At 49.2% G+C, this 17,802-nt stretch overlaps 1 protein-coding gene across 1 annotated transcript in view; it reads left to right on the top strand.

The window, feature by feature from the left end:
• The first annotated feature begins 10,021 nt into the window (after positions 1 to 10,021).
• Positions 10,022 to 17,802, top strand: part of RARB (retinoic acid receptor beta) — a 544,674-nt gene continuing 536,893 nt past the window's right edge. The window contains exon 1 of the mRNA XM_069648851.1: positions 10,022 to 10,364. Within this exon, the coding sequence (XP_069504952.1) occupies positions 10,208 to 10,364 (157 nt within the window). The 5' untranslated portion in view covers positions 10,022 to 10,207. The remainder of the gene's footprint in view (positions 10,365 to 17,802) is intronic.

Raw genomic sequence — 17,802 nt, 5'->3', positions numbered from 1 at the left:
TAATGATTCCACTGTTCTTTTATGAGTAGTAGAGGATATGGGTAGTATTCACTATTCTATCCTGTGTGTTTTCTACAGTAGCATGACTTCTGCTGTTCCTCCCTGTGTAGTAGAAAACAGGAAGCATACACTACTCCTTCTGGGAGTAGTAGAAAGTTTGGTGGCTTCCATTACTCTTTCCTGTGTGCAGTAGGGAGGAAGAAGGTGCTACTCGTTTCTTTGTGAAATATTACAGGATGGTGTCTACCACACTTTCCATAAGCAGTAGACAATAGTACTGGTCCCGCTATTCTTTTATGGGCACTAGAGAACAGGACAGTATCCACTACTCTTTCCAAAAGCAGTAGACAATAGTACCGGTCACGCTATTCTTTTATGGGCACTAGAGAACAGGATGGTATCCACTACTCTTTCCAAAGGCAGTAGACAATAGTACTGGTCCCGCTATTCTTTTAAGGGCACTAGAGAACAGGATGGTATCCACCACACTTTCCATAAGGAGTAGACAATAGTACTGGTCCTGCTGTTCTTTTATGGGCACTAGAGAACAGGATGGTATACACTACTCTTTCCATAAGCAGTAGACATTAGTACTGGTCCCGCTGTTCTTTTATGGGCACTAGAGAACAGGATGGTATCCACTACTCTTTCCAGAAGAAGTAGACAATAGTACTGGTCCCACTGTTCTTTTATGGGCACTAGAGAACAGGATGGTATCCACTACTCGTTCCATAAGCAGTAGACAATAGTACTGGACCCGCTATTCTTTTATGGCCACTAGAGAACAGGATGGTATCCACTACTCTTTCCATAAGCAGCAGACAATAGTACTGGTCCCGCTGTTCTTTTATGGGCACTAGAGAACAGGATGGTATCCACTACTCTTTCCATAAGCAGTAGACAATAGTACTGGACCCGCTGTTCTTTTATGGGCACTAGAGAACAGGATGGTATCCACTACTCTTTCCCTAAGCAGTAGACAATAGTACTGGTCCCGCTGTTCTTTTATGGGCACTAGAGAACAGGATGGTATCCACCACTCTTTCCAAAAGCAGTAGACAATAGTACTGGTCCCGCTGTTCTTTTATGGGCACTAGAGAACAGGATGGTATCCACCACTTTTTCCAAAAGCAGTAGACAATAGTACTGGTCCCGCTGTTCTTTTATGGGCACTATAGAACAGGGTGGTATCCACCACTCTTTCCAAAAGCAGTAGACAATAGTACTGGTCCCGCTGTTCTTTTATGGGCACTAGAGAACAGGATGGTATCCACTACTCTTTCCAAAAGCAGTAGACAATAGTACTGGTCCCGCTGTTCTTTTATGGGCACTAGAGAACAGGATGGTATCCACTACTCTTTCCATAAGCAGTAGACAATAGTACTGGTCCCGCTATTCTTTTATGTGAACTAGAGAACAGGAGGGGATCCACTACTCTTTCCATATGCAGTAGACAATAGTACTGGACCCGCTATTCTTTTATGGCCACTAGAGAACCGATGGTATCCACTACTCCCTCCATAAGCAGTAGACATTAGTACTGGTCCCGCTGTTCTTTTATGGGCACTAGAGAACAGGATGGTATCCATTACTCTTTCCATGAGCAGTAGACAACAGTACTGGTCCCGCTGTTCTTTTATGGGCACTAGAGAACAGAATGGTATCCACTACTCTTTCCATAAGCAGTAGACAATAGTACTGGTCCCGCTGTTCTTTTATGGGCACTAGAGAACAGGATGGTATCCACTACTCTTTCCATAAGCAGTAGACAATAGTACTGGACCCGCTGTTCTTGTATGGCCACTAGAGAACAGGATGGTATCCACTACTCCCTCCATAAGCAGCAGACAATAGTACTGGTCCCGCTGTTCTTTTATGGGCACTAGAGAACAGGATGGTATCCACTACTCTTTCCATAAGCATCAGACAATAGTACTGGTCCCGCTGTTCTTTTATGGGCACTAGAGAACAGGATGGTATCCACTACTCTTTCCATAAGCAGCAGACAATAGTACTGGTCCAGCTGTTCTTTTATGGGCACTAGAGAACAGGATGGTATCCACTACTCTTTCCACTAGCAGCAGACAATAGTACTGGTCCCGCTGTTCTTTTATGGGCACTAGAGAACAGGATGGTATCCACTACTCTTTCCACAAGCAGTAGACAATAGTACTGGTCCCGCTGTTCTTTTATGGGCACTAGAGAACAGGATGCTATCCACTACTCTTTCTATAAGCAGTAGACAATAGTACTGGTCCCGCTGATCTTTTATGGCCACTAGAGAACAGGATGGTATCCACTACTCTTTCCATAAGCAGTAGACAATAGTACTGGTCCCGCTGTTCTTTTATGGGCACTAGAGAACAGGATGGTATCCACTACTCTTTCCAAAAGCAGTAGACAATAGTACTGGTCCCGCTGTTCTTTTAAGGGCACTAGAGAACAGGATGGTATCCACTACTCTTTCCAAAAGCAGTAGACAATAGTACTGGTCCCGCTGTTCTTTTAAGGGCACTAGAGAACAGGATGGTATCCACCACACTTTCCAAAAGCAGTAGACAATAGTACTGGTCCCGCTGTTCTTTTATGGGCACTAGAGAACAGGATGGTATCCACCACTCTTTCCATAAGCAGTAGACAATGGTACTGGTCCCGCTGTTCTTTTATGTGAACTAGAGAACAGGAGGGGATCCACTACTCTTTCCATATGCAGTAGACAATAGTACTGGACCTGCTATTCTTTTATGGCCACTAGAGAACCGATGGTATCCACTACTCTTTCCATAAGCAGTAGACAATAGTACTGGTCCCGCTGTTCTTTAATGGGCACTATAGAACAGGATGGTATCCACTACTCTTTCCATAAGCAGTAGACAATAGTACTGGACCCGCTGTTCTTTTATGGCCACTAGAGAACAGGATGGTATCCACTACTCCCTCCATAAGCAGTAGACAATAGTACTGGTCCCGCTGTTCTTCTATGGGCACTAGAGAACAGGATGGTATCCACTACTCCCTCCAAAAGCAGTAGACAATAGTACTGGTCCCGCTGTTCTTCTATGGCCACTAGAGAACAGGATGGTATCCACTACTCCCTCCATAAGCAGTAGACAATAGAACTGGTCCTGCTGTTCTTTTATGGGCACTAGAGAACAGGATGGTATCCACTACTCTTTCCATAAGCAGTAGACAATAGTACTGGTCCCGCTATTCTTTTATGGGCACTAGAGAACAGGATGGTATCCACTACTCTTTCCATAAGCAGTAGACAATAGTACTGGTCCCGCTATTCTTTTATGGGCACTAGAGAACAGGATGGTATCCACTACTCTTTCCATAAGCAGTAGACAATAGTAATGGTCCTGCTATTGTTTTGGGGGTGGTGGAGGATAAGAGGGTTCCCACTATTATTTCCTCGGTGCAGTATAGAGTAGCAGGGCCTATATTACTTTTTCCTGTGCAGAAGAATACAGGATGCACCCACTACTCCTTCCGGGAGCAGTAGCGAGGTGGATGGCTTCCATTACTCTTTCCGGGAGCAACAGGGAGCAGGATGGTATCCACTACTCTTTCTTGTGATCAGAAGAGACTAGAATGGTGCTCACTACTTTTTCCTGGGAGTAGTGGTGGCAGGTAAGCACCTGATAGAGAACATGACGTTGTCCACTATTTACATGCTAGCGCCCTCGATCACTCCTGTTCAATGGTTGATGGAATAGAAACTGCACACAGCAGGTATGGGAATGGCCGAACAGAAGCACTGACCAAGCCAGAGTAAAACTGGAGACCTTGGAGACTGTGGGTACCAAACAGATAGCAGATGTACCCAGGTGGTCCTTCTCCACCATCAAATTGGCTATACAGCGCTATAAAATCTTGCAGGATTTGTCTGCCGCAAGCCACGGCACATGGGCCGGGCGGGCCTTGTTTAATATCAAATTGTGGGTTTTAATGGATGCTGTGTTTCTCGCTTTAGAAGAATAGTGAATAAGGTATCGAAATAAACGGGCTGGGTGACAAACGTGTGCCTTTGAAAGCAGAGCGCACTATGACTATCCATGTAAGGGCCTGATTCACAGCAGCGTCGTATAATGCATTCTATAATGCCACCGTCCCATAGGAGAAGGATCTCTGAATCAGGCCCGAAGTGTTGAAAGAAATTGCTCATGGCTTCCATTGTGTCAGTCCAATTAAAGCCATTCACCTTTCCCCCACCTTCTCCAATCTTAGCGCTTGGAAGAGGGCTGAAGGTGACGTCAAGCGCTATAAATGAAGGTCATGAATACATACAATGGGCCTGATCTACAGAAGCTTCTTTTCAATGTGAAAACACCGTTGGAAATCGCTTTGTAGGTCAGGCCCGTTAACTCTGACGGTGGCCACAGTCTTCAGTCCGCTGTTTGGCCGCGCCTATTCATGATCTGGCCTCTTTGCCGAGACTGCTAGCCAACTGCACAATCGCAGCCAAATAGTGGCCTGTTCCTGGCAACGGAACGCAGACAATGGATGGTTGAAACGATGAGAATTTGCCAAAAGAGGTTGGACCTGATTTTCTACGAGTTTTCCAATGGGATTGCGTCATTGTAAATTGCTTTTGTAAATCAGGCCCCAAGCAGGGTCTATGGCAGTGATCTTCAAACCGTAGGGCTGGCCCCCTTGGTGGCGTGTCCAGGGGGTGGGCTGCCAGGCTCTTCCAAAAGGGAATATAAGCAGACATATCATCTGGGGGGGGGGGGGGTGCGAGCTGCAATATTTTTCCTGAAGGGGGGGCTCAGCAACTACATTTGTACTCACAGAAAGCATTACACAGTTTGAATACACTCGTCTGTGGTCTAACATGAGAGGGAGAAGCGGGACGGACAGGTTGTCCTAGTGGCAGCGGCGGAGCCAGGGTGGGGGTTAGGGGGCGACCTCCCATTGGCACCCTATTATTCACTCCCACACACCCCCGCCCCATAAGCTGCCCCTGCTCCCCAGTGGATTTTTCCAACGGTTAATATCCATTGTATCACTGTGTTGCTTATCATTGCTATTTTTTCGGAAGGAAAAGGTAAAAAAAATACTGGAAAAGTGCATGAAAAAAAAGAGACAGGAAATAGGGTTTATTGGGTGGCTGCGCACAGGGACTCGTACCCGCGCTGTACAATCAGGTACTTGCAGCCCACAAGGCGAATTGTATTTTTTTTTTACTTGACTTTATGGAATGTTTACCTGTTTTGCAATGAAGTGTTCTCAAACAGCAGAAAGAAGAACATTTCTATTGCAAGTCACACATGTAGCACTGTCCAGCTTGATTGACTGGACACGGTGGATTTCAGTTCTGATTTCACCCTTGGGCCTCTGCCTGTTCCAGCCTGTGTTCTGGAAGAAGTCTACCACTGCTATCACCAAAGTTGCTTTGTTTACGCTCATCAAACGGGACCACCAGGCCTGTTCCTCGTAAATCTGGCGGGCGGTTAAATGCCATTGTATTTAATTCTCTCAAATTAATCAGACCGGCCGCTGCAAATCCAGAAGCGTCCGGGCTCCGGCAACAGAACTCCTCGGGCCGGCGAATTGAGGAGGCCGGAGGGGCCGGGGCAGAAGCTGGTCGTCTCCGGAACGCCTGCAATACTTCACCCCCGCGATGTATTTTTAAAACGCAGATTCCAGCCACGATTACAATCCCGCTCGTGCCCGAAAACACGGCGTTCCCTGCGCTGTGCACCGCGCGCGCCTCGCTTCTCGCGGAGCGTGACTGCTACTCCGTGCGGACGAGCCGACAAGCGTCTGTGATTGATAAAGGACTTTGAGAGGTGACTGGATATGACCCCGGCCCGACAGCGCCTTTCGGCGGTGAGCTCCGGCTCGGCATTTCTGGAACTAAAGGGTGGGTGTCCGCAACAAACGCCCGGAAGAGCGTGTGAGTCTTGCTTTCTTCACGCACACTGGAGAGCACGTTTTTGCTATAGTTCTTTTCACACCATCCAGTGACGTCGTGAGCTGCTACTAAATACAGTGTTGCCGCTCTTATTTTGAAAGCAATTCGGACAGTCCAACATCAGAACTGCGATCGCCCTTTCGTATCAAATATTATAAAAACTAGAGATATCATGTATGAAAATAAACAAGCAAGCTTGTCTTTGCAAAACAAACGAAAGGACGGACACTATTCCCAGTCTAAAACAAACGTGTTTGCTCCGTTCCCTTGCGGCGGTGCTTGCTTCTGTAGCGCCGTGATACATTCGTGTCTGGGAGCTATATAAATGTAATACATAAAATAAATAAATATAGTACAAAATACGCTAGCCCCTTTCTATGTTACGTTGTCAGTTGGCATGCTCACAGCGCGCAAGTCGCATTGGGGTGTACTCGTAGAGCTGTTAGCCTGGGTGTGACCATTTTGGGAGATAACTGCATTTTTTTCCCAAGGGTTTTAAGAATGTATTTAGTGTGTTACAGGTACTGGCATGTTACATTAGAGATTGCATCATACTGCAGCTTCTATGAATAACAAACAAAGGTGAGATTTGAGGGTGTGAGAATGGTTATCAAACGTTGTATCCAGGGCTTTAAGTGGGGTAAGAAATCGAGGGGGGGCCCTCATTTGGGGCGTGGCTTGTGGGGGCGTGGCCTAAAACGTACGCAAATCGTAAGGTATGCACACACATATATATGCATGTTATATATCTGTGTGCGTACCTTACTATGGTTTGTGTACTTTGCAAGCCAACTTTTATAACATATTTATTTCTATGTTTAGAAAAGATGGCTTGCAAAGTACACAAACCATAGTAAGGTACGCACACAGATATATAACATGCATATATATGTGTGTGTGCATACCTTACGGTTTGCCTACCTTTCAGGCCATTTTTTTTTTAAACATTTCGGTTTTATAAAAGATGGCTTTGAAAGTACACAATTCAAGCCATCTTTTATAAAACTGTGACTACGGACAAAATAGTCCGTCGTTAATATATATATGCATATATATGTGTGTGTGCATACCTTACGGTTTGCCTACCTTTCAGGCCATTTTTTTTTTAAACATTTCGGTTTTATAAAAGATGGCTTTGAAAGTACACAATTCAAGCCATCTTTTATAAAACTGTGACTACGGACAAAATAGTCCGTCGTTAAACATTTCGGTTTTATAAAAGATGGCTTTGAAAGTACACAATTCAAGCCATCTTTTATAAAACTGTGACTACGGACAAAATAGTCCGTCGGCAAAGATTTATAAAAGATGGCTTGAATTGTGTACTTTTCAAGCCATCTTTCATAAACCTCGAAAAATGTCGAGGAATCCCCAGGTTCGCCGAGGGTTAAAGACGCCTCGGCGACCTGGGGAAACAAAGGGACAGTAACTGCCTCTGGTGACCCCTCGCGCGAGAGGTCACCAGAGGCAGTTACTATGACTTACAGAAGTGGCAGCCAGGCACAGCATCGCTGTGGTTGGCTGCCACTTCTGTCAGATGCCTGACTTCATGGCAGGCGCAGGGCCCCGGCTCAGTCCCACTTTTTGGAGACTGCCGGGGCCCGGCCCCGGCAGGCCCCGGCCCACTTAAAGCCCTGGTTGTATCCAATTAGACTTCCTTTGCCAATGATCTCCCCAATGTAAACCCACATCAGCACCTCTGTGGCGACCAAACCTTTCCTCATGGCTTCCTTGGGGTGTCGACCGGCTTTCCGTGTTTGGCAGCAAGTCGCATCTGCACGCGGCGCTTTGCACATTTCATCGTTCTCAGACATATGAACGACTGAGGTAATTTTACCGTCATAGCATGGGCGTAATTTTAGGGGGAACATGGGTGTTTGCCCCCCCCCAACTTTCAAGGCACACCATTTTGTCCCCATTCATTTGGCTGGGGCACCTTTTCTTCAGATGTCAAAAACACCCCCCTCCCTGCCTCCCCAACATTTTCAAAAAAGTTACCCCACTGCGTCATAGAACGCGCGCAATTTGCCCTGATTCACACATGTGGGCTACGTGATACAAGAATAATGTGCTCAAGATCACACCATTTAGAACAGTGGAAAAGCCAATGTAATAACTCAAAATCTCCTGTTTCCGAAATTGGCTGATGACCCCCCGCCCCTCCTCCAAACAACACACCCAACGGGGTAGTCCATATACACTGTGATGGGTCCACGTTTCGTGGGTTGGGAAAGGACAACAATTAAACACCAACAGGAAAAACAGAAGATGCCATGCGCGTGGGCTGGCAGAATGCAGGACCGTGGCCGGGTGAAGCCCAGCCAGTGTCGCCACTGCTTCGCGCGAGATGCGCGAGACGGCCCCACGGCCGCTCGTGCTCGCCCCCTTAACTGAGTCGCTGTTTTTACGGCACGCACGTTGTTGTGTTGTGTTCTTGTTGACATGGCGTGGCTAAGCCAGTGGAAACATAAAGGTTCTGCGGGTCGCTGTTGGGTATGGGTACTTTTTTGGGTTCTAAGGCCATATGTTGAATGAATACTGAATCCGCCCCCCCCCCCCCCGAACGGTTTTGCGTTTCCTGCAGGGGGAAAAGTCAGGTCGTACTCAGGACACTTTACCCCAAGTCGTGTGTCCTGGAGCCCTGTGGGTTCTTTGGAGCTCCGTGCGAACATGTTCTGGGGCACTGCCGCGTGTTTTACTCTGCGATGCGTGTGTGTCGTGAAGGCGCACGCAGGCCACTTCTGCAGCCTGTTAGTGGCCCGGTGTGCCCCGTGGCTGCCTTTCCTAATTTTAGAGCACAGTAGTTTTAAAACGGCTGCTTGCTGCTCTGTGCGGCCCAGGGGCTCCTTTGGAGCTCCTGGTGTGATAGTGATGGACAGGAGCGGTTATGAAAGCCCCCTGTGTGGGGTTCGCGGACGCGAGTCCGCGGGTTCGCGGAGCGGCGGCGGCGGCTGCATCTCGCACTGGCTGGCGCTGCAGCGATGCCTGCTGCCGCGGCTGCCGGTGGATGCTTTAAGCTCTGTGAGAATCCTGGGAGCTGTGACGTCACACCCGCCGGGTCATGTGAAGGTCGCCAGCCCGGGAAGGGTTCACGAGAAGTTCACGCGCATACATTAGGGATCGGATCGGCTCGTTCCCGTGCCGCACAAGTAGTGCGAGCTTGCGAGGGAGCTCCACGCCGGCGGAGCAGAGCCCGGAGAGGGGCTGCGGGGGCTTTCGGGCGCCTACATGGCATTGCTGCGCCAAGGCTCGGGCGTCTGGCGCGCAGCTGGGACACGGCGGTGCACAGCGCATTTTTAGCACGCAGCATAGACCCTGGCAGTGAAGATGCCTTTCACTGGACTGGCAAGAAGCAGTGGCAAGAGCTGGACACCCACCGCTGGACGGGGCGTGGACGACTGTGTGGTGCGCCGCCGCAGCCACTGAAGCGCCCAACTGGCGGCGCCCTTGGGCATCCCGTTGTCATTTTACAATATTTGGGAGTTTGGGATTTAGAGGGGGTGACACGCCGTGCAGGGTAGCAGAAGACATCCAAGTACTTACCCTTCTCACCCCACCCACAATGCATGTTAGTGGGTGCCTGTGCAGACCAAGGGATCCTGTATAACCCACCGCGGGGGGCCCAACGGGGACGGTGTGGTAATAGACACTGTGTGGGTTGCGATATCTTTTATTGGACTGACAGGAACAAGAGGCAAGAACTGGAACCCCCACGACCACCTTTCCTTGCCGGGGGGCTGTGGTGCCGTTGCCCTCCACCGGACCTTTGAACTTGGGTTCCCTCCCTTATGTGGCAGCCCCGTATAGCAAGGACCACGCCTATGCTGTGCGCTAGACCACTCATGCGAATATTCGAGGGGTACCCATTTGGACCAACGGTACCCCTCTGAACCTCCCCAGCCTGGAAGCCATTGTATTTTCGCACCCGCGACAGATTACACAGCAGCGGGGATACCTTTTACTGGGGGGACGCACACACTGTTTCTGGCGCCAGACCAACACAGGGCCGTTCGGATCTATAACACCCCCTTTTCGTGAAGAACTCTGTCCTCTTGTATTTTGGAGTTTTGATATAGTGTCTGGCGCACCCAGTCCTGAGTGCACGCGGGCTCTGGGTCCCACTCCCCTCAGGGTGCCCACCTGGACCAAAGACGCACATCTAAGCCGCCACGAGCCCGGCCAATACATGGTGGCGGTAGCCCACCCTGGGAGCCCGGCCTCGGACAGTGGGCCGCCTCGCCTGGCGCTTGGAGGGGACGCGCGGCTGCCGTGAGCCCGGGTGGCACCATGTTCGACTGCATGGACGTGCTGGCGGTGAGCCCCGGGCACATGCTGGATTTTTACACGGCGGGTCCGTCCTCGTGCATGCTGCAGGAGAAAGCCCTGAAGGCCTGCTTCAGTGGGCTGGCACAGAGCGACTGGCAGCACCGGCACAGCGCCCAATGTAGGTGACCCTCGCTGGGTGTGCAGGAGCGGCTGTGCACGTTCAAAGCGTTAATACTGTGCTCCTGGCGCGCAGTCCATGTGCTCCAATGTGCAATGTGTGTGCATGGGCCTCGGGGTGAACGAGTTGTGGGTTCATGTGAGTGTGTGTGTGTGCGTGTGTGATTTCCCATTGAAAGTGATGCCGTACCAGCACAGCAGAAAAGTACTGACCGTGCCATTAAAGTTAATACTCAAAAGTGCTGGTACTGTTCCATTAAATGTACTGCAGACCTACCAAAAAGTGCTACTACTGGCCTATTAAAAGCAATGATCCGAAGGACAGGTATTGGCCCCTCAAATGTATTGAACACTGAAAGTGCTGGCCCATTGAAAGCAATACTCAAAAGTGCTAGTACTGTGCCATTTAATGTACTGGTGATAAACTGAAAAGTGCTTGGCCATTGAAAGCAATGCTCGGACGGGCTGGTACTGACCCTTACATGCACTGCAGACCGTCTAACAAGTGCTGCTACTGACCTATTAAAAGCAATCATCCGAAGGACAGGGACTGGCCCCTTAAATGTATTGCACACTGAAAGTGATGGCCCATTGAAAGCAATGCTCAGACGTGTTGGTACTGCTGCATTAAATGTACTGCAGACCTTCTTAAAAGTGCTACTACTGGCCTATTAAAAGCAATGGCCAGAGGACGATGCGATTACCCATTATGTATTGGTGACATAATGAAAATTGATGGCCCATTGAAAGCAATGCTCAGAAGTGCTGCTATTGCCCCATTAAACTTATTGCAGACCTTCAAAAAAGTGAAGATAATGGCCCATTAAAAGCAATGATCGGAAGGGCAGACACTGTCCCCTTTGATGTATTGCTGGCACACTGAACTGTGATGGCCCATTGAAAACGATGCTCGGCAGTGCTGCAATTGTCCCATTCGACGTATTGCAGACCGTCTAAAATAGTGATGATACTGGCCCATTAAAAGCAATGATAAGAAGGGCAAGCACTGTCCCCTTACATGGATTGCTGGCATACTGAAAAGTGATGGCCCATTGAAAACAATGCTGGGCAGTGCTGCTACTGCCCAACAGTGCTTCTGCCGAGATGGGCCTCGGAAGTCCCATGACATGGCAGGGAGCAGCACGAAGAAGCGCTGTGCCAGCCCACGCAGCCTCGCCCTCCAGACATGCACACCCACAGTGCACGTAGTGCTTGCCCTTCCAGAGTACCGGTGTGAGGTGCACCGGGCACAAAGACGGGCTCCTTTGCCGGCCTCCGCCTCTTCGAGCTGCAAGGAGGGATTGCATTGGCATCCAACCCATTGGAAGAATGAAAACATGCCCGGATTATTCACATAGAAACATTGCCCTGTGCCACCGAATACCAGCCTCTCTGGGCGCAAGGCGCCTCCTTCATGCCCGCTTTGGGAAGACGAACGGGTCTACTGCGGTCACAGTGGGCAGCAGTACACAGTGCCCCCGGCACACTGCACGACCCCACGTGCGGGCGGGGGGGGGCGGTGTATCTTTATTTCCAGATATGCATCTTTTAAACCCGAATTCGCATAGTTAGCTTGGTGGGTTGTGCGTCTTCAGCGAAGATCTGTAACAAGAAGGTTGAAATCCCAGCATGCTTCGCTCAGCCTTTCATCCTTGGAGGTCGACGAGTATCACGGGCGAAGTGAATAATAGCGCCTATTATGAAAGGCAGAGAGAAACCCCTGCATGCCTGTACGGTTTTGCAATTTTACCCTAGCGCCATGAAGTGTTTTCAGGCCCCGAGTCATGTCTAAAACCCCCTTCCCCGTCACACATGAAAACATTGCTTCTCATAAGGTGCCCCGACCGTGAGGCACCTCGGCAGTGCGGTCCGGCACTGGCACTGCCCCCATGCAGCGCGGGAGCTGTTCAGGAAGTCATATTTCTCGCTTGGACCCCAGGGCGCTTTCCTTGTTTACTCTCTGCTACAAGAAGTCGCTGTTCTCCTTTGAAGTTCCCAATGGCCGTGAAAAGCGCACCGTGTGTGTCCAGGGACCAGTGACTTGCATGTGTTCATGGGCTGAGGACAAATGGTTGGGGGCGTGGGGTGAGAGCTGGTCCTTATTGGTCGTAAATTATTTGTTTCCCTCTGTTGAACGTGAAATGTAGCTCGGAATGTTGAGTGCCTGCCGCTGAGAGATATGAATTGCCCACATGCCGATGCGGGTTATTCAGCCTTTCGTCCTTCTTATGTCGACGAAATAAGCACCACTGTGATGGGCGATAAAGGCAACTTGCTACCTGTAGAGGAATGTTATTGCTGCCAATGAGTATTGCAAGGGCAATTCTTTCTCATGCGTACAGAGGGACGCCAGACCCGTTTGGCATGCAGATTGGTAGGAACTATAGTTGTAGGTATTTAATATAGCGCCACAATGCCTCCAAGCAGCACTGTGGCGCTTTACGAAAATCATGTATTGTTGGCACACCGGGTGCTTTGTGGATGCGTCAGCGTGGTGTTCGGGCTTGGTTGAGACCGTCTGACAGTAATTAGGAGGTCATGGGATACCTGTAATACGGGACACGGTGCACGATGGTTTTGTAATAGATTCACATCACACGTATTGTCAATTTCATGCACGGGACTCACAAGAGGTTTTTGTTTTGTTTTTGTGTTGCTGGAGTCTTGAAGAGACGATTCGATTCCTGATCGCCAAGATTTGAGGTCCTCCATTCACCCCACGACCAAAGCTCCTGCGTTCACGAGGCGCTATCCAATGTCATTATTATTATCTCGCGCCTTGAAACACTTGTGTATAGGCGCGTTACAAATGCCATATCATATCATATCATATCTAGATGAACCTTTGGTGATCACAGGCGGAAGTCAGAAGGAGCGGGGGATGTTCAGGTGCTAACTTTTCACTGGGAGTTAAACACATTCATAAAACAGCAGGCACGCAACCGACTGAGCTATTAATCACGATAGACGGTCATTAAAGGGGCCCCGTAGACACTGATTGATATGCATGTTGACCACGATGAGTCACTGACTTCTCAGCACCCTATTTGACACGCGCTTGCAAATGAGCAGTTCGGTCGGAATACCGACCTTTGTTAGGTCAAAGGTTAACAGGCGGGGTCGCATATATCCCCGCAACGCGTGCCCGTGGAAGGAGGCGAGCGATCGCGACATCCCCTTACTCAGGCTGGGCTGTCTTTAAATTGCAGCCGAGGTGTAGACGTGCCCTGGTGGCCACCCCAGATTGGCACCTCCCTCGAGGCGTCTTATCCTGGCAGGGAGAGGTAAACACGGGGCTCGCCCGGGGCCATTGATGGCATGCGCGGCCGATAAGAGGGCACTCGGGCTCCTCAAAGAGGCCGGCTTTGGAGGAAGGCGCTATTACAGACAGGCCGCCCTCGGGAATAGCTCTGGGGTTTTTCTAAGCGGGCCTCAGCACCGGCCGTCGACCGCTGATCGACAACGTGCCATGTTTCCTGCCAACACCCAGGCGTGTGCGATAGAGGCGCGCGATCTGAGAAACCCCCTGTGCTATTCCCCAGACAGCGGTGTCGCCTGTGCAGCAACTCCACGTGCAAGGCCTTCGTCAAGTCATGACATGACACGGACTAAGCATGAATCGTGCTGCATTACAGGCCTGCGTCAAGTCATGACATGACACGGACTAGGCATGAATCGTGCTGCATTACAGGCCTGCGTGAAGTCATGACATGACACGGACTAGGCATGGACTAGGCATGAATCGTGCTGCATTACAGGCCTGCGTCAAGTCATGACATGACACGGACTAGGCATGAATCGTGCTGCATTACAGGCCTGCGTGAAGTCATGACATGACACGGACTAGGCATGGACTAGGCATGAATCGTGCTGCATTACAGGCCTGCGTCAAGTCATGACATGACACGGACTAGGCATGGACTAGGCATGAATCGTGCTGCATTACAGGCCATGCTGCATTACAGGCCTGCGTCAAGTCATGACATGACAGGAGACGGAAAATGCATGAATCGTGCTGCATTACAGGCCTGCGTCAAGTCATGACATGACATGACACGGAATATGCATGAATCGTGCTGCATTGCAGGCCTGCGTCAAGTCATGACATGACATGACACGGACTAGGCATGAATCGTGCTGCGTTACAGGCCCGCGTCAAGTCATGACATGACACGGACTAGGCATGAATCGTGCTGCATTACAGGCCTGCGTCAAGTCATGACATGACATATACGAGGCATGAATCGTGCTGCGTTACAGGCCTGCGTCAAGTCATGACATGGCAGGACACGGAATATGCATGAATCGTGCCGCATTACAGGCCTCCTTCAACATGTCATATCCGATACCGATACATAAGTGATCCGCGCGCCCCCCTCCTTCAAACCAAGTCAGGAAATGAGGATGTGCAGGAGGATCGGTGCCCCACACCCGCACATCATATCACGACATTGCTTATATTTATGTACAGGTGATGGGTGTACCATGCTACATTAAAGGCATACTTCAAGTCATGTCATGACATGAAAGAACATTGCATGCAAAGGTAATGGATGCACCACGCTGGATTTAAGGCCTGCTTCAAGTCATGTCATGACATACACACGTATAAGCGATCCATAATTCACCCCATTAAAAGACTGCTTCAAATCATGGCCTGGCATGTCAAAGCACCACGTGTACACATGCAAGGGTGAACGATGCACCATACTGCTTCCAATCATGTCAAGGCTGACATGCAAGCACAAGCAATCCATGTATGATCCTGCTTCAAGTCGTGACAGGACATTTGTTTGTACAGGTGATTATGTGTCACCCTGCCCTAGTAAATGCTTGCTTCACATCATGTCATGACATGTATGTATGCATGGGTGAGTAATGCACCACCCAGCATTGCAGGACTACTTTTAGACATGGCATATCATCTATATGTGAGCAAAGCATTGTGCTCTACCAAAGGCCTTTTTCAATTCATGTCATGACGGCAAGTTACATGTGATCACAGCTAAAAACATGCATCCATGGTACCACGTCCCCTCATCGGGAGAGGTTTTCCTGCCACTTCAGCTTCGAGCCCATTGTCTATTGCCCCGTTCCTTTCTCCAACCCCTTCGTTCCTATTCACAGGCCACAGTCTGGCAACACCCTGGCAAAGTCACCATATGCACCTCTCAGGCAAGGTCAGGCGCCACAAGACTGCTATGGTGGTGGTGGGCGCTGTATAAATGCTGGATAACATAATGTAGGGATAGACGGGCAGTAAGTGTTTCACAGCCCATTGAAGACTTACTTCTAAGCATGCCATGGCCTGGCATACACTCATCTGCCCATGATCTATGCATGCTAGGCCTTAGAGGCCCACTTTCCATGACATGGCCTACCATGGAAGATGCATATATGTATGACTGATCAATTCGTCACACCACATTGAAAGCCTACTTCAAATCTTGCAATGACATACATGTATGTGTGTGATCCATGCATCATAAGCTGTAAAGTCCCACGTTGGATCATGACATGACGCAGGACACACGTGTATGTACTGTTCATCAATGCATCACGCCGCATTAAAGGGATACTTCCTATCATGACATGAACTAACTGTAGATTTGTGTGATGTCTGCATCAGGCAAACAGTCAGACTTCGTAACGTCTTATATCATTATAAGTGTATTAACTGAGCACAGACCTGGATTTGGGGAGCAACAAAACGCTTCTCAAGCCATATCGTGACAGTACATTTAAATATGCATACCAGTGACTGTGCATCGCACTGAGAAAAGGCCTGCTTCAAGGCATGTCATGACATCTATATATGTAGGCTCAGGTGATGCAACCATAATACCCTATTAAAGGCCTGCTTCGAAGCATGTCAAGACATCTATATATGTAGGCTCAGGTGATGCAACCATAATACCCTATTAAAGGCCTGCTTCGAAGCATGTCAAGACATCTATATATGTAGGCTCAGGTGATGCAACCATAATACCCTATTAAAGGCCTGCTTCGAAGCATGTCAAGACATCTATATATGTAGGCTCAGGTGATGCAACCATAATACCCTATTAAAGGCATGTTTCGAAGCATGGCGTAGCATGACATGCATATGTAAGCCGGTAAGATGGCTCAGTGGGTTAAACGCTCGTTGATGGGATCTGTGTTTCATCTGTAGGTCGCAGGTTCAAATCCCTGCAAGGCAAACTCAGCCTTTCATCCTTCCGAGGTCAATAAATGAGTACCAATTTCGATTGGGTAATAATCATGAGTTATGAAAATATGTCCTATATAAAGCACTTTAGATTGAAGCGCTATATATATAAAAGAAAAAAATATTATTATATGTCGATACAGGTGAGGCAATCATTAAAGGCCTGCTTCGGAGCATGTCATAGCATGACATACATATGTATGTATAGGTGAGGGGACCATAATACCCCATTAAAGGCCTGCTTCAAAGCAGGTCATGACATGACACGTGTGTGTACTTGTGATCTGTGCATTGCACCACATCAAGTGCCTTCTTCGAGTTAAACAAGAAAGCCTTTAGACATTGGCAGTGCCTTCGGGTTCTTGCTTTTACCGTGCCCTCCTAAGTGCCAAGGTCCTGAATTCCATACGGAATAATTCTAGGCTGCGCCCACTCCCGCAGTCAGTGCTTTTAAAAGCAGAAAATACTTGCAGTGTTGCCTGATAAATCGCCATGAATCGGGTGTGACGTCACTCGGGGGGCTGTGGGGCATGGGCTGTCGCCGGAAGTGCAGGCTTTCTGCAGCAGAGGGCTGGAATGGCTTGCTTTGGACTTCCTCCTAATAAAAGAAAGGTTCCATTTGAATGAATGGGTTCCCAGTCAGGCTTTGTGTCCCTGGTCCTGGAATGAGTGCTGGGGGTGATGCCGGTGCTGGGGCAGCGGCTGAGAATTCGCCGGTCTGTTTGTGTGCCTGGGGGTTTGCGCTTTCTGTGGTGCTTTCGCTGTCACCCTGTGTTCTTACCTCCATGGATGGTTAGCTATCGTGGTGTTTTGGACCTTTAGAGGCTGTGCCCTCCTTCCAATTGATGGGTGCTTTTTTTCATTAGAACATTGCAAGGTTGGCAGTTCCTTTGCAGCGGATGCAGCGGCAGAGGGCATTAATGGCTGTTATCACTGTCCTTTCCCAACAAGCCACCGTGTCCCCTTTGACTTTCCGTGTTGTAAACAGAGCTTTTCTACCCTCATTCGGTGGAATGTTCTGAGAGCAATAACCCCAGCTCCCGGCCAACAACCAATAACAACCCTTAGCCCCCGTAAAAGGCACTGAGGCCCGTACCCACCTAGTAATGGCCCTCTGAGTGTGGCTTATTTGCCTAAATATATCGGGAAGCTTGACCTCCTGGTCTCCATTCCTCAATACAGACCACTCTTCTGGATCACAATGAGCTCTACTCATGTTGGACGTCTTCAG

Source organism: Ambystoma mexicanum, chromosome 2q (genome assembly GCF_040938575.1).
Source record: "Ambystoma mexicanum isolate Mex_15411 chromosome 2q, UKY_AmexF1_1, whole genome shotgun sequence".
Taxonomy (NCBI): Eukaryota; Metazoa; Chordata; class Amphibia; order Caudata; family Ambystomatidae; genus Ambystoma; species Ambystoma mexicanum.
This window is presented reverse-complemented; position numbering and strand designations above follow the sequence as displayed.